We start from the raw sequence: 22,048 nt of genomic DNA on the forward strand, positions 1-22,048 counted from the left end.
GGAACTAGAAGCCAGGTTTTCAGACTCTCGTCAAGAATTAAACCTTACTTAATTTTGTCTAACAGATGGTTACTATGTCTTGAACAGTTATGACTTGTTGAGATAAGGGTGGTTCAGCTTTTTGGCGGATACTCCTAGAGTATCTTTCCAGGTCTTTCATTCATTCACTAATTCATTCATTCAGTTATTAACCTCTTCAGATACCCTTCCACTTTGATAATTTGGTATGAGCCGTGGACCCATCTCCCTAGGAAAATACACGTTCGCTGATGCACACAGTTGTGCACACAAGCGGATTCGTGGACCCTCTGTAGTCTCCTGTGGATTATGTGCCGAGGGCTGAGAATCCATGCTATATAGAGGAGTGAAGGAAAAAGGCAGTGAGAAACGGAGGGAGCAGGTTTTAATATGTAGATGCTTGGGAACATTAGATGGAGTCAGTACCTTTTAATATAGAACTGTTTTGAGAGGGGAGTGGTTATTTAAAGAAACCTGCTGAGGTACTTGTTGAGAATTGTGATACTAGAACTTGCTTTCATTCCCACCTGAGTTATTCGTTTGCCTTCCTCCCCCACTCCAAGCTGCAGAACTACCTCCTGTGTGCACAGTGGTTCAGGTCCTGCTTTTGTCAGAAATAACAAATAGATGTCTTAGAGTTTGACTTGTAGCAAACGTGGACTTTTGATGATCTGGGTTCTGCATAGGAGAGTAATCTGTTAGCTTTTCTAGCTATTTCATATTATTGCCTTAATCCAAATTATTTACCATATGGCACTTCTCAAAATAACGTGGAAACAATTATTATCCACCATTGCAGGAAGTGAACACTAGAGGCCACTTTAATATAATAGACTCTTTAATTTGCCTTTTTTTGCTTGTCTTAAGGGGCTTGTTCCCTTGAACCCCAATAGCTGAGGTGTGTGTTACCCTAGATTTTAGGATGTGAACAGAATGTATAAAACACTGAAGTTGGGATGATCTGGGTTTGAGAGCCTAGTCTTAAGGACTGTCTTATTGACCAGAGTCTTTCAAGTCATAAGCCTAAGTAGCCATAGTGAGGAAAGAGGTTCTAGTGAGATTCATTATAATAGCAAACTTTCCTTTGTAATTTTCATAATACCAAGTAGAAATACTTTAGCTCAGAAGTGGTTCTTTATTAGCTGGACTCATACATTAGTATCCAGTTCTTTTCTCCAAAGTTAAGAAAGTGAGGAGGAGAAAGGGCACAAGAAAAAGATCACTTGAAAGCTAAAATTTAGTATAGTACCTTAATAGAGCAAGGAAGGAAGGGGATCATAGAGGAAGGTAGTTGGATACTGAAACAGGGTTTGAGAGTAACCCTTGGGCATGGGGTTGAAATTGGCTTGGCTGAGGTGATGTGTGACCTGCGGGGAAGTTTAAATTAGAAGAATTCAACTACATGCAGCTTAGATATGATCAAATGATGGTAAACCTCCCACCTCTTTTATCTATTTATTTTTAAGTGCTAGAGAAGAGGATTGAGAAAAGAGCAGTAGGCAAACATAACTGTGAAGTGTATTGACTTTTGGGCATGAGAGGGAAGGGAGATATTGTCATTCCACAGCAACAGGTTCTTCCAGACTAAGTGTTTAAGAAACACTGTGTTGGGTGACCGTCTTCTTTTCTGAAGTTTAGTTGAGAATGTCACATACAATTAAAAGTTTTATCTTCAGTTCCCTTTTAGACTATGGCGACGTATCTGGAGTTTATTCAGCAGAATGAAGAACGGGATGGTGTGCGTTTTAGTTGGAATGTATGGCCTTCCAGCCGTCTGGAAGCTACGAGAATGGTTGTTCCCCTGGCTTGTCTCCTTACTCCTTTAAAAGAACGTCCAGACCTACCTCCTGTACAGTATGAACCTGTGCTTTGCAGCAGAACGACTTGCAAAGCTGTTCTCAATCCACTTTGGTATGAATTCCTTTAAAAACTGGTAAAAATGATGAATACAGTGAATTATTACTTTCATATGATTCTCATAAAAGTCATTCAATTTGAGCAAGTCACCAAATTTGAGATGAGCAATAGATGGTGAGATTCTTAAGTGGTGCATGCTTGTAGAAATCTCCCTGGTCTAATACTGCAGTTAAAATTGGAATCTTGTGGGAATGAGGAAGAAATAAAAGGAGAGGATTTGGAGTTCACTTTTTTTGTTTGTAGTCAGTTTGCTTTTGGCTTAACTGTCAACTTTATTGGTGCCTTTTAAAGTATTTTCCAAAAAAAATTCAAAAGCCTTAGATCATTTTCTGATATTTCCCTGGTATGGCGATGCTGTCTACAGGAATTAGTAGGTAGAAAAAATTTTAACTCTTAATGATTTTGTTAAGTGTAATCTTTTTGTACCTGAAATAGTAACCTATGATATTTCTTTTAAATGTGGGCACTATTTGAATGAATTTTTAAATAGATGGAGAGTATCATAAAATTTTTACGTGAGGGAACATTTTTTACTTCATTCCCTTTGTTTTTATATAATGCGCCCATATATGAGATTGTTTCTCTGCTTTTAAAATGATAGCCACTGGTTATTAGTTTTCTAAATGGGTTGGGGGAGAGGGCATGAAGCATTATCTTGAACTAATTCTAGGAAGTCTATCAACCCAGAAGTGTTCCTGCCCAGGTTCTCTTCAAGTGGGCTAAGTGAGGTTAAAGTCCAGGAAGGTTTTCTTGTATATGAAATATGCTTTTAGTGTTGGAATTTAGTAGTTTCACATACGTGAACAATAAAGATGTTAGAAAAATTCATGAAGACTATGTTAAGGTAACAGGCAAAAGAAATAACGTATAATTTATATAAATCGTGAAATTTAAAAAATTATCTAGGAGATTGGGAAAAAGAAAAAAGGATTTACCAATTCTTTACTGCAGCTGTTTGCAGGAAACTTTTGGTGTACTTAAGAGCCAGAATTCTAAGTATAGTGAATGTTTTACATACCTGTATATACCTGTACACACCGATAGAAACACTTATCTATGTGATTTACTGAACTGGAAATGTGCATGTGAATGCTTTCTACTGTAAAAATAAAAATGCTACCTAGTTGTAATATTTATTTTTCTCACAGTCAGGTTGATTATCGAGCAAAACTTTGGGCCTGTAATTTCTGTTTCCAAAGAAATCAGGTATGTGAATTATTTTTAAAAGTATGTATTTCATTTTAATTGAACTACACTAAAAAAAATTAAATGAGGTTGAATTTGTGTCTACACTGGCAGTCAGCAATTTCTGCTGAACTCAAGGTGATAGCTTTTGTTAAGCATAATATCCAACGTTGAACATTTGTGATTTTTCTGTCAAACAGTTTCACTATTTGGATCCTTGTCATTTGCTTTGGAGGGGACAGAGAGTTTCCTTTCCTTATAAGTTTTCTGTAGACAGTCTGTTACCCTAAGAAAACACATCTGTTCATATTTCACTTGACTTCAGTATTCTAATTGATAATATATAGTACTGAATTTTCATTTTCTGATGTTTCTAACTTAGGATCCAAGTATCGGTGTTAAGCTTCTTTTGTTTTTAGAAGAGCCATTTCTAAATAGAGCTTCTTTTGATTTAAAAATTTTAAAACTACCAAGCTAGAAGAAGCTCATGAATTGTAAGAGAGACTTCTCTTTAAAAGTAACTGTGCCTATGATGGAAATGTTCTAAAACTGGATTGGGGTGACTATTGCACACCTCTGCACACTTATCTAAAAATTATTGAGTTGTGCACTTAAAATGGGTAAATTTTATGGTATGTAAACTATACTCAATAAAACTATTAGGAAAAAATTAATTGTGCCCAACATAGTATACACTGGTATAACAGATCTTAAGCTGTTAAAAACATGCATTTTATGTATGCATATGTTTGATCATAATTACAGTTAATTTCATACTTAGATATGGCACGTAATGAATGAGTCCAATGGCAAAGAGAACAATGTACAGTTGGTGACTGGCCTAGGTCAGTAAACTGTAAGCAGATTCCATTTAAGATTTACCTCCATGAGAGATTCATAAGTATATATAAGTCTTAAAAGCATTTCTCTGTCCTATTACATTCAGAATTGATGTCTGTGTTTAATACAATTTATCATGAAAATTCTAAGGCATGGTAGTATGGTAGTTAAGAGCCAGGACTCCCTAGTTAGGCCTCCTGGGTTTGACTCTTAGATTTACCGCTTACTTCCTGTGTAACTTTGGCGCAAGTCATTTAACCTCCTGTGCTTCAGTGTCCTTGTCTTTAAAATTAGGATAATAGTACTATACCTACTTCATGGGATTGTTCTGTGAATTAAACTGACTTAATGAGTGTAAAGGATTTAGAATGGAATTTGACACATAGTAAATGCCATGTAAGTATTTTTTGTTATTATGTTTACTTAAGATCTCTACCTGCCAGTTAATAAGTATGGTCTGAAAATCTGTTACAGGCAGGAATAATGTTTTGTAACCCTCCCAGGTGGTCCATGGAGAAATGAGCCCCTAAATGAGTGCAGAGCTAGAAGATGAGGGATGGCCCCTCGGGGAATCTGGGTGACCTTGATCTCTTTCCTCCCTTCTGTCCACCTGAGTGGCTGAGGGGCTGAACAGGGCCTCTCTAGGTTGCCAAGAGGTGGCCAGTATGTCTGGGCGTCTGGACTTTCTGTGCTTTTTTGTAGTCATAGATAAAGTTTTACCGTGTTGGGAGCTGCAGCCAGTGGGCAGTCATGGCCAGGATGGGGCTAGAGGTTTTTTGGTGGCTCCTGCTGAGGTTCTGATGTTCAGTTATACCTGCCTCCTGGGCAGTGGACCCTTATAGCTCCCTGTCAACTCCTCAGCTTAACTTGAATTTTTTTTTTTTTTTGAGACAGAGTCTCACTCTGTTGCCTGGGCTAGAGTGCTGTGGCATTAGCCCAGCTCACAGCAACCTCAAAATCCTGGGCTCAAGCAATCATACTGCCTCAGCCTCCCAAGTAGCTGGGGCTACAGGCGTGTACCACCATGCCTGGCTAATTTTTTCTATCCATTTTTAATTGTCCAGCTAATTTCTTTCTACTTTTTTTTTTTTTTTTTTTTTAGTGGAGATGGGGTCTCGCTGTTGCTCAGGCTGGTCTCGAACTCCTGAGCTCAAACCGTTCACCTGCCTGGGCCTCTCAGAGTGCTAGGATACAGGCATGAGCCACAACGCCCAGCCTTAACTTGAATTTGATCACTCTGAGGTCACTGGCCTGGGGTGATCTTCTGCTAGGGAGATACACCTCAACTTTTGTTTTTGTTACAAAACTAAAGACTTAGGATTAAAAGCAAGTGCAAAATGTTATGAGTTTAAATTGTTTGCACAGAGAGACACAGAAGAGAATGCCTGTGCCATTATGTTAAGTGCAAAAAGCTGTCCCAGAGTTGTACATACAGGATGATATCAACTGTGCTTAAGTTAAAAAAGTCTGGAAGGAAATATTCCAAGATGTTGACAATAGCTGCCTCTAGGTGATAGGATTTGGGGTTTTCTATTTTCTTGAATTTGTCAGTTTTTCTACACTGAACATGTATTACTTTATTCATAAGAGCCAAAATAGTAAACCCAAATAAAGGCTTTAGCCTTCCACATAATGATGAGACAAGTGAAATTTATCCTTTAATTTGCAGGACAAAGTTTAAGAAATGGCTTTTAATAGTGTGTTTTTAAACATTTAGAAATTTCAACAATAACCTAAAACTCCTCTAAATAATAAAGTCTATTTTTTAAGTTATAAAATGATATAAATATAAGTCAGGGTTAGAAGTTTTAAATGCTGATTTTTCTGTTTTAGTAACGTGCTCTGTATTTTGTGCTTTCAGAATTAATATGTGATCATTACCATTTTTATAAATGGAAAATAAAAAGTGTAACATAAATATCTGTCAGCCCCAATAGATCATTACTTTGTTTTCTTTTTTTCAGTTTCCTCCAGCCTATGCAGGCATATCTGAGGTGAATCAGCCTGCTGAACTGATGCCCCAGTTTTCTACAATTGAATACATGATACAGGTAGCTTGTTTGTTGTGCATTTAATAAGTAATGTTAAATATTGAGTTTCTCATGAAATCTTTTGTGTCTGTGTCTCTTACCTGGCCAGGGAACTTAAAGCCATAAGGGCAGCAGGATCCTAACCATTAGGTTTTGGTGTGTGTGTACCTACTGGCATTGTTTTTAGGTCTTGATAGAAGGCTATAAGAAAGGTGGAACTGATTAAATTCAAAACCTGTCTTCTACAGCCTTCTCCCTCTCACCTGATGGTACCTTCATCTTCCAGTTGTTCAGCTTAAAAACCTTAGACTCAGACCGGGCGCAGTGGCTCACACCTGTAATCCTAGCATTCTGGGAGGCCGAGGCGGGAGGATTACTCGAGGTCAGGAGTTCGAGGCCAGCCTGAGCAAGAGCGAGACTCTGTCTCTACTAAAAATAGAAAGAAATGATCTGGACAGCTAAAATTATATATAGAAAAATTAGCCGGGTATGGTGGCACACGCCTGTAGTCCCAGCTACTCGGGAGGCTGAGGCAGTAGGATTGCTTAAGCCCAGGAGTTTGAGGTTGCTGTGAGCTAGGTGACACCATGGCACTCTAGCCCGGGCAACAGAGTGAGACTCTGTCTCAAAGAAAAAAAAAAAAACAAAACCTTAGACTCATCCTTGACATCTCTCTTTCATGTTCCATATCTAATCCACTAGAAAATCCCACTGGCTCTGTATTCAAAAGTTATCCAGAATCCACCCACTTCTCTCCCTGCTGGTGTCCTGGGCCAGCCACCACCTCTCACTTGAAATACTTCTTCTAACTGTTCTCCCTGATTTTACCATTGCCTACTTATATTTTATTCTTAACCCAGCAGCCAGAGTAACTCTTTAAAAACACCAGCGTAAAAGACTTTCAGAGTCCTGTGTGTTTCTTCTTGGACCTCGGTTTCTGCTAGTGTCCTCATTCAGCCTAGTGGGACTCCTTGACTCTCCTCACCAAGCCAGGAACACTCCTGTCTGAAAACCTTTGTTTTAGCTTCTTCGTCAGGCTGGAATTCTCTTTTCCCTATATCTGTATTGCTCCTTCCCTCTCCTTCACCAGGTTTTTGCTCAGATGTTATTTTCTTAATGAGGCTGCCCTGGCCTCTCTATTTAATGCTTGAACCTGCCGCCTGCCTCTACTCTTGGTGCTCACAATCTCCCTTAATGACTCCATTCCAGAAAGTTTGTTCCTTGAGGCAGGCAGGGGTCTTTGTTCTTTCTGTTCATTGTGTATCCCAAGACCTGAAACAATGTCTGGCACATGGTAGGTATTCAAAAGTATTGAATAAGTTGTTGGATACAAATAATTTTTAGGTTTAATTTGTTTTAATAGACTCTAAGTCACTTAATGAGGTAAGTAGAGTTTTGTATGGGTGTCCTTATCCTCTGAGAGTAAATATAGATCAAGACTTGTGATTTTTGTACCAAATTTGCTGTAAAAAGAACTAGTTATGTCTATTTGTATACTGATCATTATGCTATTTTTCTTTGTCTAAAGCGAGGTGCTCAGTCCCCTCTGATATTTCTCTATGTGGTCGACACATGCCTGGAGGAAGATGACCTTCAAGCACTCAAGGAGTCCCTGCAGATGTCCCTGAGTCTCCTTCCTCCAGATGCTCTGGTGGGTCTGATCACATTTGGGAGGATGGTGCAGGTTCACGAACTAAGCTGCGAAGGAATCTCTAAAAGTTATGTCTTCCGAGGGACCAAGGATTTAACTGCAAAGCAAATACAGGTTTGTACCTTGCTTGTACAGGAGGAGGAGCAAGGACACTTCTTAAGAAATAACTAGTCATTCACTTTAAGTATCACGGGAAATGAGTCGTTTTGTTTTTTTTTAAGGATATGTTGGGCCTGACCAAGCCAGCCATGCCCATGCAGCAAGCAAGACCTCCTCAACCACAGGAGAACCCTTTTGTTTCCAGCAGGTGAGACACTGACATGTAGTGTTACACATATGTAGAGGGTATGCAGAACCACCCATAGGAGTAAGGGAAGAAAAATGTTAGAACTTTTTTTTCATTATTATTAGAGGAAAAAAATAAATGGTTAAACCTAACCAGTACTTAATGTTTTATCAAAAAAGTTTTGAAACCACTGTACTCAATCATTCCCCTCCTCTTGGACACATGGCTGTTTTGTCCTTTTTGATCTTTAAGTAAAACTGGAAGAACCAAAAAAAGGCTTCTTTTGGGTGCCCTCAAACAAACCTATTAGCAGGTACTCACTTCACTCAGCCCATTGAGTGCCTGGGTCTGCCCCAGCCAGGTTAAAGCCAGTAAACTCGATAAAATGCATTGCCTGACATGCTAGGGACAACCCTTTACTCTGGTAAGAAACCAGAGTGTTTCTATGTTACTCTTAAGGCTCAAGAAAAATACAAACTAAACCAACCATTAGAATAATTAACATCGTCTACATGAATGGACCTTACTTGGACTGACTTCATGTTAGGCATGTCCTTAGGATTTCTTTGCTGCATAAAATTTAAATAAACTGATTTGCTCTTTTCAAGTTGAGTTTTTTTCATGCTACATATGTAAATTGCCAAGAATTAGGCTTTAAATTATGTTTGTCAATAAAATTGCTTTAAATTGTTTTGTGTTTGTAGTTTGAAATAGCTTTGAAGAAAAAAGTTGCGAGTTTTTTCCTACTCTGAGTAATTATTTTAAAGAGCAGTAACTATGTGTCATCTAGGATTGAATACCAGAGTACTTTATTAAACCAGGATTGATATGTCTGTTAAATATCATGCAGATTTCTGCAGCCCATTCACAAGATTGATATGAACCTCACTGATCTTCTTGGGGAGCTGCAGAGGGACCCATGGCCAGTCACTCAGGGGAAGAGACCTTTGCGATCCACTGGTGTTGCTTTGTCCATTGCTGTTGGCTTGTTGGAGGTAATTCAGAATTTACCAGGGCCTCTCAAATCATGCAGACTTGCTCTCAGAAAATATATTTGTTGGCTTTGTTTGAAAATCCTTTGTGACCTAAGTGAAGCATCTGTGAAAAACATAAGAGAATTAGAGCAATGGGAAGTGCTCACAGCCAATTAATAAAAGTGTACAAATCAGGTTGGAAGAAGATAAGTGCTGCTTTTCTGCATTATCATCTGTACTATTCTGCAGTATCACCAGTGTTAAGAACAGCTGAAGAGAATCCATCTTTGGAGTATTTCTATGGGGAAATTAAAGCCATAATTGGAGGTAGGGCTGTTTACCTTTAAAATGCTGCTATTCACTATTTTAGGGCACTTTTCCAAACACGGGAGCCAGGATCATGCTGTTTACTGGAGGTCCCCCTACCCAAGGGCCTGGCATGGTGGTTGGAGATGAATTAAAGATTCCTATTCGTTCCTGGCATGATATTGAGAAAGATAATGCACGTTTCATGAAAAAGGCAACTAAGGTAGGTACTCTTGGTTACAGGCTATAATTGTGGTAGCTCAGTGACAGGGCTGCTCTGGAGTGGCAGCTACTTTGCTAAGGTCATACATCATGGTCAGCAAAAAACTCTTTTGGAGACAATCTTCCAGATCTTGGCTCCTATTAAATTATTGCCTCTGCTTTTAGACTTTAGTTAGAGTGGGTGGCCTTAAAATTGCCCAAAGAGTTTTGAGATTGAAAACTATGTTTTTATTTTATTTGGGTGTTGTAAAGAAAATGATTTCCATATTCCTATATTTCATTACATTCTTTAATATAGTTAAGCATATCTTGGGAATAATGTTACTGTTTCCTAAAGGTAGTTTTCCTCTTTTCACAGCACTATGAGATGCTTGCTAATCGAACTGCTACAAATGGTCACTGCATTGATATTTATGCTTGTGCCCTTGACCAAACTGGACTTTTGGAGATGAAGTGTTGTGCAAATCTTACTGGGTATGTTGACAGCGAACACATGGGGAAAATGAGTGTTGTTTTAAGGAAAGAGAAATGAGTGATGGAGCCATAGGAATGGGTGAGGCCACCTTAGAGAAGCTTTCAGGTAGCTCTGAGCTGTGGTTTCAATGGCTGGGGAAAGGGGTGTGGACTCCTTGGAGGAAGATACAGTGATTAGCAGGAGGTCCCAGGGGTTCACTACAAATGAGTCATATCAGAGTAACTTCATTTCTTCCTTAGAGTTGTTGGACTTGTACTGAGACCAGGCCAGGAAAGCAAGCAAGCAAGCATGCAGTATCTGGCCTTCATCAGGTCACTTCCTTGTGAGAAGTGGAGAAAATAGGACCTGAATGCCGAAGCAATTAGGAGAAACTTGACCTAACTAAGTGGCCATACTTTGTGACTAATACCGAGCACACTCTCTGCCTAAAGGATGCACTGACTCAGAGCCTAAGTCAGTATTATACTCACAGGTCAAAGTGTAGAGCAGTGGTTCTCAATGTGTGGTGATGCCCAGACCAGCAACCTTAGGGGCTTCTGGGAAATGATGAGGCTTGTAGATTCTTGGGCCTTACCCAGACATCCTGAATTAGAAACCCTGGGGATGCATCTCTCCAGGAGATTCTGGTACATAGGAAAGAGTGAGAATCGCTGATGTGTGAAGCACTAGTCTGAAGCTGGCTACACATTGGAATCACCTGGAGAACTTTTAAAACTATTCTTTCTTTGGGTCTTTTCCCAGAGACTCTGATTTAATTAGCATAGGGTGTGGCCTGGGCATTAGCATTTTCAAAAGTTTTGCCAATGATTCTAACATGGAGTAGAGTTTAAGAACTATGTGCCATCAGCCTCACCTGAGAGCTTGTCAGAATTGCAGCATCTTGAGCCTCACTCTAGACCTACTGAATCAGAACCTGCATTTGAACAAGATCTAAGGTGATCTGCATGCACAGAAGTTTGAGAATATAGGGTTGGCCTGAGGTTCTGCATTTCTAACAAGCTCCCCGCTGATGCTGCTGGTCCTCATTGAATAAAAGGGTTAGGAGGTAGAACCCAAGTCATTTGATGCTGTCCTAGAGAGCAGCATATATGTTAGGTGATAACATGAGGGTCCTGGATGACACTGATATATCTACATCAGTGAGCCACATTTAATAAGGTAAACTCTACCAGGACCCTGCAGGAGTTCTTGACTTGGAGCACCCCTAGAAAAGCTCAGTGTATTTGTGCACATCCCTGAGATTGCATGCCAGAGTGTGTGTGTGTGTGTGTGTGTGTGTGTGTGTTTTCTGTGGAGAGGTACCATTGCTTCCTTCAGATTCTTACTGGGTTTCTGACTCCTGAAAGACTTAGTATTTAGGTCAAATCCCCTGTTGTATAATTATGTTAGTAGTGACACTTAAAGAAAAAAGATTTAGTGATTTTAGAAGATAGCTCAAGGTGAGCCAACAATTTGGGATGACGTCCAGCAAAGGCAGATGATTCCAGGCTGCATTATAGGAGTAGATTATTGTCAAGGAAGATCATAGTCTTGTTTCCTTGGTGTCAGTCACACCTTATCCAGATTATGTCGTTTTCCATTCTGAGCATTTCAGTTTCAAAGGGCAGTACAGATGCACTGGATATGTTCAGAGGGGAGCAGAGAGAATGGTGGAGAGTACATGAAACTGTGTCACTTGAGGAATGATTAAAGGAGCTAGAGCAGATTAAGCTGAAGATAAATGGGAGCATGAGAACTACATTCATCAGCTGAAGGACTTTCCTGTGGAGAAGGAATCAGATTAGTTCTGTATGTGACTAAAGGATAGAACTAGAACCAGTGTGTGAAAACCACTGGGAAATAGAATTTCACTCAGCATAAAGACAGACAAACAGGGAATGGACGGCTTCTGGAGGAAGTGAGCTCTTGGATGCTGGAGGAGTTCAAGCCTAACCTGGATGAAAAATTGGCAGGTATATTATAGAGGGATCGATGTGAGTTATGATTAGATTTGTGGGAATGTGACAGAAAACCCAAAACAAGTTTATTTCTCTTTCCGTGGAGGTATTGTCATCAGGGGTAAGGTCCTACTGAGCTGCCCACCACCCTTAATGTACAATGTATGGCTCAAGAGGGTTGTTGGAGCTCTAGCCACCTACAGCAGCAGGAAGGAGGAGAGGTTAAAGAAGGATGTGCCTCTCCCTGTGAGAACACACTCCACGCTTCATAAAGGACACTCCAGCAGGCAGAACTGAGCTTCGTGGCCACATGCAAGGCAGGCTGGGAAACATCTTTATTCCAGGCACCCATGGACTACATGACTAAGGAAGTGGGGAGGATGGATAGGTATTTGAAGTCAAATAGCTGACCCCTCACTGGAGAGTTTAGACACTCTGAGATAGCTGGACCATATGATCTTTCTTGTGTTCTTCCCAATTCTGAGATCTTGTTTTATGAATAATGGCTGGATGCATAACTTGCATCAAGCTGTGCTTCTCTGCCCCAAATACATGAAATGCTGAAATTTTGAACAATATTTTCCTCTAACTTCAATAAGGGCTGAATATCAATATTCATGAATTAGAAAAAAAAATTCTTGTAAAGTCAAGGATTTGAGGCAGTGAATTCACCTGAAAAGGATTTCCTACAGGCCTGGATATTTTCCTACACCAAAGAAGTGTGAGAGGAATTAGAGATATTCTTAAGGATTCTATGTTTAATGCTTTGGAAATAATTTCTAAGTACAAACTGAATTTGCTATTTTCCATTTAAATTAGGCAGTAACATCTTTATGGACCTGGTTTCTTTTTTTTCTTCTTTAAATTATTGCTTATAAATACTGATGGAGCATCTGAATGGCTTTCAATCATCCTAACGTTCACTTTGTGTTTTCTTTTTTCTTTCCTAGAGGCCACATGGTAATGGGAGATTCTTTCAACACTTCTCTCTTCAAGCAGACATTCCAAAGGATTTTTAGTAAAGATTTTAATGGAGATTTTCGAATGGCATTTGGTGCTACTTTGGAAGTAAAGGTACAATAGACTTTTGAAACTTTAATGGAATTATAGTGTTCTTATTCAATAGTCAGACTTCAGTCAACCTCAGCCTGTTGCAGATAGGCATCTAAAAATCAGTGAAGAGGATTCCAACAAAATGGCCATCACAAAGTACATTGTTCACTTCATGCCTTTGCTTCTTGAGAGTGAGTTGAACATTTATTAATGTTCTAAACAAAGAGTTGCCTGGCTCCCCTGCAGGCTCTGCTTCACCCTGCTGGTTTAGGGCAGCAGGAGGTAGAAGGGGAGGTGGGTTGAATGTTAGGAGAAGCACCATGGCCAGAGGACAGGGGCAGCCACACAGTGGTCAGTGTCTACCCAGCCACCCAGTGTGGCTCATTTGCATTGCACAGAGCTGTGTTTATATTAACATTTAGTACCTGCCTGAATAATTGCCAGAGCCTCCTGAAATAGACAGTATTGTGGGTTTTGGTTTTTCCATGTAGGGACTCAAAGCCCCATACAGTTCATTCTAAGTCATTGAGAAAACATTAAAAAGGGCCATTAGAGGATATGACTGGAATCATTATTTGGAGAATTAGAGATAATCAGTAAATCATCTAGATTAAACTTTAAGTCTTTAAATAACATTCTCATATAGTTGAGATTTTTTTTTTTTTTTTTTTTTTTGAGACAGAGTCTCACTTTGTTGCCCGGGCTAGAGTGAGTGCTGTGGCGTCAGCCTAGCTCACAGCAACTTCAAACTCCTGGGCTTAAGGGATCCTACTGCCTCAGCCTCCCGAGTGGCTGGGACTACAGGCATGCGCCACCATGCCCGGCTAATTTTTTCTATATATATTTTTAGTTGTCCAGATAATTTTTATTTCTATTTTTAGTAGAGACGAGGTCTTGCTCAAGCTGGTCTCGAACTCCTGAGCTCGAGCGATCCACCCGCCTCGGCCTCCCAGAGGGCTAGGATTACAGGTGTGAGCCACCGCGCCCAGCTGAGATTTTTTTTTTTAAAAGACGAGGAATGGGCATTTTACTTTTTTTAGAAACAGGGTCTGACTTAGTCACTCAGGCTGAAATGTAGTGGCATTACCATAGCTTACTGCAGCCTCAAACTCCTGTGCTTAGAGAACTTCCTGCTTCAGTCTCCTGAGTAGCTGGGACTACATGCACATGATGTCACATTTGGCTAATGTTTGTTTTTTAGAGATGGGGTCTTGGTATGTTTCCCAGGCTGGTCTTGAACTCTTGGCCTCAAGTGATCCTCCCACCTCAGCCTCCCTAGTAGCTGGGATTATAGGCATGAGCTACTGTGCCTAGTCTAGTGTTTTTGGCAGAGTTGTTATCTTCTATGTGTACAGTGATTTTAAAGTATAAACAGTAAGTTGAGAGAGTTGAAAATGCTCTGTTCCAAAGATGATGTAGTTTCTAAGGGCGGATTTTATTAAAGTTGTAATCAGTTGATATTGGCCCTGGAAAAGCTTGTAGGAGAGTAGTGATCCACGTGGGGTTTTCTCTTAGCAGAATGATAATGTTTCCATATTTTTTCTCTATACTTTCATTGTGGCCATAATGAGAGCAGGGTGGATTTCAATGATTTCTAACTTTATTATACTTTTACATAATTTGTTTTAGACCTCTCGGGAACTGAAGATTGCAGGAGCCATTGGTCCATGTGTATCTCTGAACGTGAAAGGACCATGTGTTTCGGAAAATGTAAGGAAAATAACTTCATCACCCTCACCTCCTGCCCCAGATTTAACCCATTAGAAGTGGTGGAGCATGATAATCTTGCATTGTGTCATCCATTGGGTGTGTGTGGGGTAAGAGGAGAAGGGCTAATCCTCACTGACAACTACAGCTGAGAGATGTATTATTTCTGTCTGTCTATCCATCTACCAAAAGGGTGAGAGAGAAGGAGACTGAGGCTCAGAAAGGTTAAGTGTCTTCCTCAGGGTCAGAGCTAGCATCGAGGAACTAGAGCCCAGGTCCCCCTGCCTCCACCACCCGTGCTCGGGTTACTGTGCCAAAGCCACAAGGAATTCTGTACCTCAAAAGGCAAACAAACATTGAGCACAATCCTTCAGGAATAAACCTACCTGCTCATTGTCCTTAGAGGTGATACCTTTGTCTCACTCTCAGCTAATAACGAGCCTTATACAGCAGAGACCACCATGAATTGATCTGGCAGCAGATGACACTGTCGTGTATGCAGATATCTGTGTTCTCTAGTAATAGATTTTAAGAGTATGTAAACAAAGTTTAGTTATCACTTGGGATGAGTGGCTTTGCAAGTGGCCTGCTTCCTCTGATTATACTTTAGCTGCCAAGAGGCAGACCAAATGGTTTGGGTTGGTGAGGCCTCTCCAAGCTGGTCCTGGGCCATGGTTACTCAGTCGTGTCCTTCCCTCATTGTTATCATCAGTGGGAGGGTGGATTATAGAGCCACATGTGGATTCAAGGCACAAGTCTACACTACACTTAGCACAGGAAAAGTACTTACTTGCTCTGTGCTTCAATGTCTTTATCTGGCAGATGGGGATAACTGTGCCTACTTTACATCATTGATACGAGGATTAAATGAGTTAGTTCAAATGAAGCAGTTAGGACAGTGCCTGGCACACTGGAAGCCCATAGGAGATGTTGTCTTTCACATCATCATCTTTGTCTTTGTCAGTAACGAACATTCCTGAGTGACTACACATATTAAACTTTTGTCAAGCCTGGCAGAGGCGAGGAAATTTGAGAGAACATTGCTGTAGTCCCCTGGGTGAGAAAGATTGCTGCCTGAAAGCTCCTCTGATGAATCCTCGTTACCCCAGAGTGCTAAGGGGCTTGTACCCCTATTTCCTGGCAGGGCTTTGGCAGGCTGCCCTGTTTAAATCCGCCAACTTAAAATATGCCTGATGAAGGCTTCGTGAAGTAGTTTAAGGAGATATTTTTATGAATTAGTACAAATAGATTAGCTGTTCCAATAGAGTTCAGCCATGAAAGTTTTGATTGGAAAATGAGGATGCAAAGAGGAGGAAAATACAGTCTTCAAGCATACAGAGAAGTTTAAACAAGGGTATAAGTGAAATGTGGCATACAGAAAACCCACTCCCCGGCGCTGCTCATGGGAGGCCCAAGTCCTTCTGATCAGGGCGAGAAATGTGGCATACGGAAGAAGGGTATGATAAATCCCTGTCTACCTACCGTTTTAGAGTCAGTAATTGTTAACATTTTGCCATAACTTCTGTGTCGTCTTTTTTGCCACATTTGCTTGATCTATTTGCCATGTTTGCTTGATCAGCTTTCTTTGCAGGCCTTTGAAAATAATTTGCAGATATCATGACTCTTAGCCCTTAAGTACTTCAATGTACATTTTCAAAAAATATGGATGTTCTCCCACCATGACATCATTATCAAACCTAAGAAAATTAACAATAATTTCCTAATATTTTGTCCCTAATTTGTCCCCAACTTCCCTTTGTAGCTGTTTTAACCCCCAACTAGCTTTGCATTTGGTATTATATATCCTTAGTTTGTTAAAAAAAAATCTAGAATACTGTTCCTATCTTTTTGTTCATTTGTTTGTTTATTTATTTATTTGCTTTTTAAAAAATTAAATGACATCAATTTGTCAAAGAGACAGTGCCAGGTATCTTCTCTAATAGAAGATCCCACATTCTCAATGATTATCCCCTCAAGGTGGTGGTTAACTTGTTTCTTTCCTCCCTGTATTTCTTATAAAATGGAAGTTAGGATTAAAGAGTGATTAGATTCAGGCTAAGCCTTTTTGCCAACCATACTTCTGGGTGGTGTCTACTTTATGCTGTGTTACATCCAGAGGCACCTATGTCCACTGGTCCCATGTTAGTGGTGCTTAGTTAGATCGCATGGTGAAAGTGGTGACCAACCTGTGTCTTTCCATTGTCAGGGGCTGTTTTCCATTTGCCATTAGCAAGAAATCTGTTGAATGAGATTGTATTTAATAGTACAATATGAAAATCTTGTTTGCCAACAGCCTAATAGTTTTAGCATTGATTATCCTTACTTGAATCGATTTATCTCTTTAGAATTTATAAAATGATGATTTCCTAATTCTGTCTTTACAGTTGCTCAGATAAAGACATTTAAAGGCTAAATGCTTAAGTAAGGGTTTTGTGTATTGGTGAGACAATGTTGTTTTGGAGCTCTGGAGGGTTTGTGGCCACACTGGGTCTGGTGCCTAGAGAGGGGTTAGTGAGGCAAGAAGAGGAAGCATGAAAGCTCCTTTGATTCTTTGCCGTTTCTCCTGGGCGCAGTGCTTTACCTTCTAGCAGTTGATAAACCAAACCCCTGCCTCTTTTTGAAAAGGCTACTAAAAGAAAAGGTAGGCCAGGCGCGGTGGCTCAGGCCTGTAATCCTAGCCCTCTGGAAGGCCGAGGCCGGTGGATCGCTCAAGGTCAGGAGTTCGAGACCAGCCTGAGCGAGATCCCGTTTCTACTAAAAATAGAAATAAATTATCTGGACAACTAAAAAATATATATATAGAAAAAATTAGCTGGGCATGGTGGCGCATGCCTGTAGTCCCAGCTACTCGGGAGGCTGAGACAGTAGGATCGCTTAAGCCCAGGAGTTTGAGGTTGCTGTGAGCTAGGCTGACACCACGGCACTCACTCTAGCCTGGGCAACAAAGTGAGACTCTGTCTCAAAAAAAAAAAAAAAAAGAAAAGATGAACTCCCACACATCCATCCCTTTCATGATCTGGCTTAGGAAATACTGAGGGAACAGAGTGCACCCTCCCCGGTCTCCACCTTAGAGTTGCTGTGTGATTTCATGTAAGAATCTTCCCTCTGACTGTCACCTTCCTGAGATTGCTTGTTCTGTGGCCAGTTACATAGGCTCCTAACATGGCTTTGTAGAGAGACCAGACTGGCATCAGCTGTACTAAGCTGACAGTGTGCAGTGTGGGTGGATTCAGAGTAATATAGAAGAAATATCATGACTCTCTTAATGCATTACTTTCTAAGCACAGTATTCCACAGTTTGATAAGGGTGTGTTAGTACTTATAGTACTCAGAGCTTCTAGAATGATAGAATATAGGTTTCAGAGTCTAGTGATCTCAATATTTTTGACATTTGTGGCCTTTTCTTCTACACGTCATGATTAAAACAGTGATATTCAGCTTCACATTTTAGTGAATCTCATATTTATCACTTTGAGCCATTGCACTAATCAGTAAAAAGCACCCTTGTTACTGTAATCTCCTTAATTCTCTTACTGAGAATTTATATATAGCTTTTTACATTAAAAATGGATTAAAAATTTATATCTTATAGCTAATGTTCTATAACTTTTTATTTCTTGTTCTAAGAATGATGATTAAAGAAGTACATAAAACTTTCACGCTAAGTAGGTAATTCTTCCTCCTACTGTTTACTTCTTTCTCAACCCTGACTTGATTCTTTGTTGACTTTAGTGTTATGTACCATATATGTTGCATAATATATATGATGTAATGGAAGTTGGTCAGAGTGCCAGTATAAAAACTTTAAATTACTGTAAATGTAAAATGTTAAGCCTTCTCCTGGTCCATAATTATACTTTTTTTAGTAGAAAATTTTCAATTAAACTAAAATTTTCACCTAGGAGATATTCTGGCCAGACGTGGTAGCTCACGCCTGTAATCCTAGCACTCTGGGAGGCCAAGGCGGGTGGATTGTTTGAGCTCAGGAGTTCAAGACCGGCCTGAGCGAGAGCGAGACCCCGTCTCTACTAAAAAAATAGAAAGAAATTAGCTGGACAACTAAAAATATATACTTAAACAAAAATTAGCTGGGCATGGTGGCACATGCCTGTAGCCCCAGCTACTCGGGAGGCTGAGGCAGGAGGATCGTTTTAGCCCAGGAGTTTGAGGTTGCTATGAGCTAGGCTGATGCCACAGCACTCTAGCCCAGGCAACAGAGCGAGACTCTGTCTCAAAAAAAAAAAAAAGAAAAATATTCTAAGTGATCTGCCCTACGCAGTTAGCACTTTTCATAAACAATGAATAACCATGGAGTGGTTTTGGTTTTGTTTTTTCAATTACTCTTCTCACTCGTAGGAACTTGGTGTCAGTGGCACGAGTCAGTGGAAAATCTGTGGCCTGGATTCCACATCTACACTTGGCATTTACTTTGAAGTAGTCAATCAGGTGAGTGGGTTTCTTCACATGTCTTCATGTCTTAGTATCCTATTTTCTGATTTATTACAAACCAGTGTGTCTGGTTACTTTCTCCACAAACTGATACAACTTTGGTGGTGTTTTAGGCCTGATGCTAGTCTGCATGATCTTTTTTTATTCCTTCCAGGGTTTAGTCACCGTCATACAGAAAATGCTTTTGTCGCTTTAGTGTTGAACTAATAGGGTCATTAGAAGAGTATTGGCTTTTACCATCCATCCTAATGTTGGTGAATATTTGAGTGTCAGTTCTTTCCCCAATATTTTATTATGAAAAATTACAAACATACAGAAAAATTGGAAGAATCATACAGTGAACACCCATATATACCCACTGCCTGTCACCGAGATGCTATAATTGACATTTTACTGTCCAGGCATACCTGATAGATATTGGGGTTCAGTTCCAGACCACCGCAATAAAGCAAGTCACATGAGTTTTTTGGTTTCTCAGTGCATATAAAAGTTATGTTTCATGTTTATACTATAGTATATTAAGTGTACAATAGCATCATGTCTAAAAAATATACATACTTTAATTAAAAAATACTTTACACTTTACCCTTGAACAACTCAGGTGTTGGGGCACTGAACCCCCACACAGTTAAAAATTCACACATAACTTTAAACCCGCCAAAACTGTAACTACAGATAGCCTACTACTGTTGACTAGAAACCTTACTGATAACATAAAAATTAACACAGATTTTGTATGTTATATGTATTGTATACTGCACTTTTACAATTAAGTAAATTAGAGGAAAGAAAATGTTATTAAGAAAATCATAAGGAAGAGAAAATATATTACTGTTCATTAAGTGGTAGTGGATGTTAAAGGTCTTAAGCATCATTGTGTTCATGTTGAATAGGCTGAGGGTGAGGAGGGGTTGGTCTTGCTGTCTCAGGGGTGGCAGAGACAGAAGAAAATTTACGTGTAAGTGGACCTGTGCAGTTCAAAGCTGTGTTGTTCAAGAGTCAACTGTATTGCTAAGAAATGCTAACAATCATCTGTTCCTTCAGCAAGTCATAATCTTTTTGCTGGTGGTGCTCGATGTTGATGGCTGCTGACTGATCAGGATCATGGTTGCTGAAGGTTGGGGTGGCTGTGGCAATTTCTTAAAATAAGACAATAATGAAGTTTGCCACATCAGTTGATTCTTCCCTTCATGACAGATTTCTCTATACCATGAGATGGTGTTTGATAGCATTTTACTTAGAGTAGACTTCTTTCAAAATTGGAATCAGTCCTCTCAAACCCTGCCTCTGGTTTGTCAGCTAAGTTTATGCAGAATTTTAAAGCCTTTCTTGTCACTTCAACAGTGTCCACAGCATCTTCATGAGGAATAGATTCCATCTCAAGAAATTACTTACTTTATTCATACATAAGAAGCAACTCCTCATCCATTCAAGTTTTATCATGAGATTGCAGCAATCCAGTCACATCTTCAGACTCCACTTCTAATTCTAGTTCTCTTGTTATTTCCAGCGCATCTCTAGGGACTTCCTCTACTATAGTCTTAAACCCCTCAAAGTCATCCATAGGGGTTGAAATCAGCTTCTTCCAAGCTCCTGTGAATGTTGATATTTTGACTTCCTCTCACAAATCACGAATGTTCTTAATGGCATTTAAAATAGTAAATCCTTTCCAGAAGGTTTTCAATTTACTTTGCCTAGATCCATCAGAGGAATCGCTATCTGTGGCAGCTATAGCCTTACAAAATGTATTTCTTAAATAATAAGAGTTGAAAGTCAAAATTACTCCTTGATCCATGGGCTGCAGAATGGACATTGTGTTAGCAAGCATGAAAACAACATTAATCTTACACATCTCTTGATGTCACCAGGTGATGTCACCAGATGCATTGTCAGTGAACAGTAATATTTTGAAAGGAGTCTTTTTTTCTGAGCAGTAGATTTCAACAGTGGGCTTAAAATATTCAGTAAATTATGCTGTGAACAGATGTGCTATAATCTAGGCTTTGTTGTTGCATTTATAGAATATAGGCAGAATAGATTTAGCATAATTTTTAAGGGTCCTAGGATATTCAGAATGGTAAATGAGCATTGGCCCCTAAAAAGAGAGTCAGCTTGTCCTTTGAAGCTTTGAAGCCAGGCATCCAGGCATTAACTTGTCTCTCTAGCTAGAAAAGTCCTAAATGGCATCTTCTTCCAATAGAAGGTTGTTTCATCTACACTGAACATCTGTTGTGTAAGTGTAGCCATCTTTATCAATGACCTTAGTTAGATATTCTGGATAACTTGCTATAGCTTCTACGTTAGCAGTTGCTGCTTCACCTTGTACTTTTCTGTTATGGAGATGGCTTCTTTCCTTAAACCCCATGAACTAACCTCTGCCAGCTTCCAACTTTCCTTCTGCAGCTTCCTCAGTCAGTCTTCCTAGAATTAAAGAGAATTAGGGGCCGGGTGTGGTGGCTAACGCCTGTAATCCTAGCACTCTGGGAGACTGAGGCGGGAGGATCGCTCGAGGTCAGGAGTTCAAGACCAGCCTGAGCAAGAGCAAGACCCCGTCTCTACTAAAAATAGAAAGAAATGATCTGGACAGCTCAAAATATATAGAGAAAAAAATTAGCTGGGAATGGTGGCACATGCCTATAGTCCCAGCTACTTGGGAGGCTGAGGCAGAAGAAATGCTTGAGCCTAGGAGTTTGAGGTTGCTGTGAGCTAGGCTGACACCACGGCACTCTAGCCCAGGCAATAGAGTGAGACTGTGTCTCAAAAAAATAAATAAATAAATAAAGAGAATTAGGGCCTTGCTCTGGGTTAGGCTTTGGCTTAAAAGAATGTTGTGTCTGGTTTGATTTTCTATCCAGACTACTAAAACTTTCTCCATATCAGCAATAAGGCTGTTTGGCTTTCTTATCATTAGTGTGTTCACAGAAGTCACACTTTAATTTTCTTCAAGAACTTTTCCCTTTGCATTTACAACTTGGCTGTTTGGTGCCAGAGGCCTAGC

At 39.9% G+C, this 22,048-nt stretch overlaps 1 protein-coding gene across 3 annotated transcripts in view; it reads left to right on the forward strand.

Moving 5' to 3' along the window:
- SEC23B (SEC23 homolog B, COPII coat complex component) overlaps positions 1 to 22,048 on the forward strand; it is a 42,829-nt gene that overhangs the window by 748 nt on the left and 20,033 nt on the right. For all 3 annotated transcript variants that reach the window (XM_045529435.1, XM_045529436.1, XM_045529434.1), the window contains exons 2-12: positions 1,695 to 1,929; positions 3,084 to 3,141; positions 5,925 to 6,011; positions 7,519 to 7,755; positions 7,863 to 7,948; positions 8,778 to 8,922; positions 9,272 to 9,430; positions 9,788 to 9,903; positions 12,792 to 12,915; positions 14,524 to 14,604; positions 18,958 to 19,047. In XM_045529435.1, the coding sequence (XP_045385391.1) occupies positions 1,709 to 1,929; positions 3,084 to 3,141; positions 5,925 to 6,011; positions 7,519 to 7,755; positions 7,863 to 7,948; positions 8,778 to 8,922; positions 9,272 to 9,430; positions 9,788 to 9,903; positions 12,792 to 12,915; positions 14,524 to 14,604; positions 18,958 to 19,047 (1,404 nt within the window). In that variant the 5' untranslated portion in view covers positions 1,695 to 1,708. The remainder of the gene's footprint in view (positions 1 to 1,694; positions 1,930 to 3,083; positions 3,142 to 5,924; positions 6,012 to 7,518; positions 7,756 to 7,862; positions 7,949 to 8,777; positions 8,923 to 9,271; positions 9,431 to 9,787; positions 9,904 to 12,791; positions 12,916 to 14,523; positions 14,605 to 18,957; positions 19,048 to 22,048) is intronic.

The sequence above is a fragment of the Lemur catta genome, chromosome 17, assembly GCF_020740605.2.
Source record: "Lemur catta isolate mLemCat1 chromosome 17, mLemCat1.pri, whole genome shotgun sequence".
Taxonomy (NCBI): domain Eukaryota; kingdom Metazoa; phylum Chordata; class Mammalia; order Primates; family Lemuridae; genus Lemur; species Lemur catta.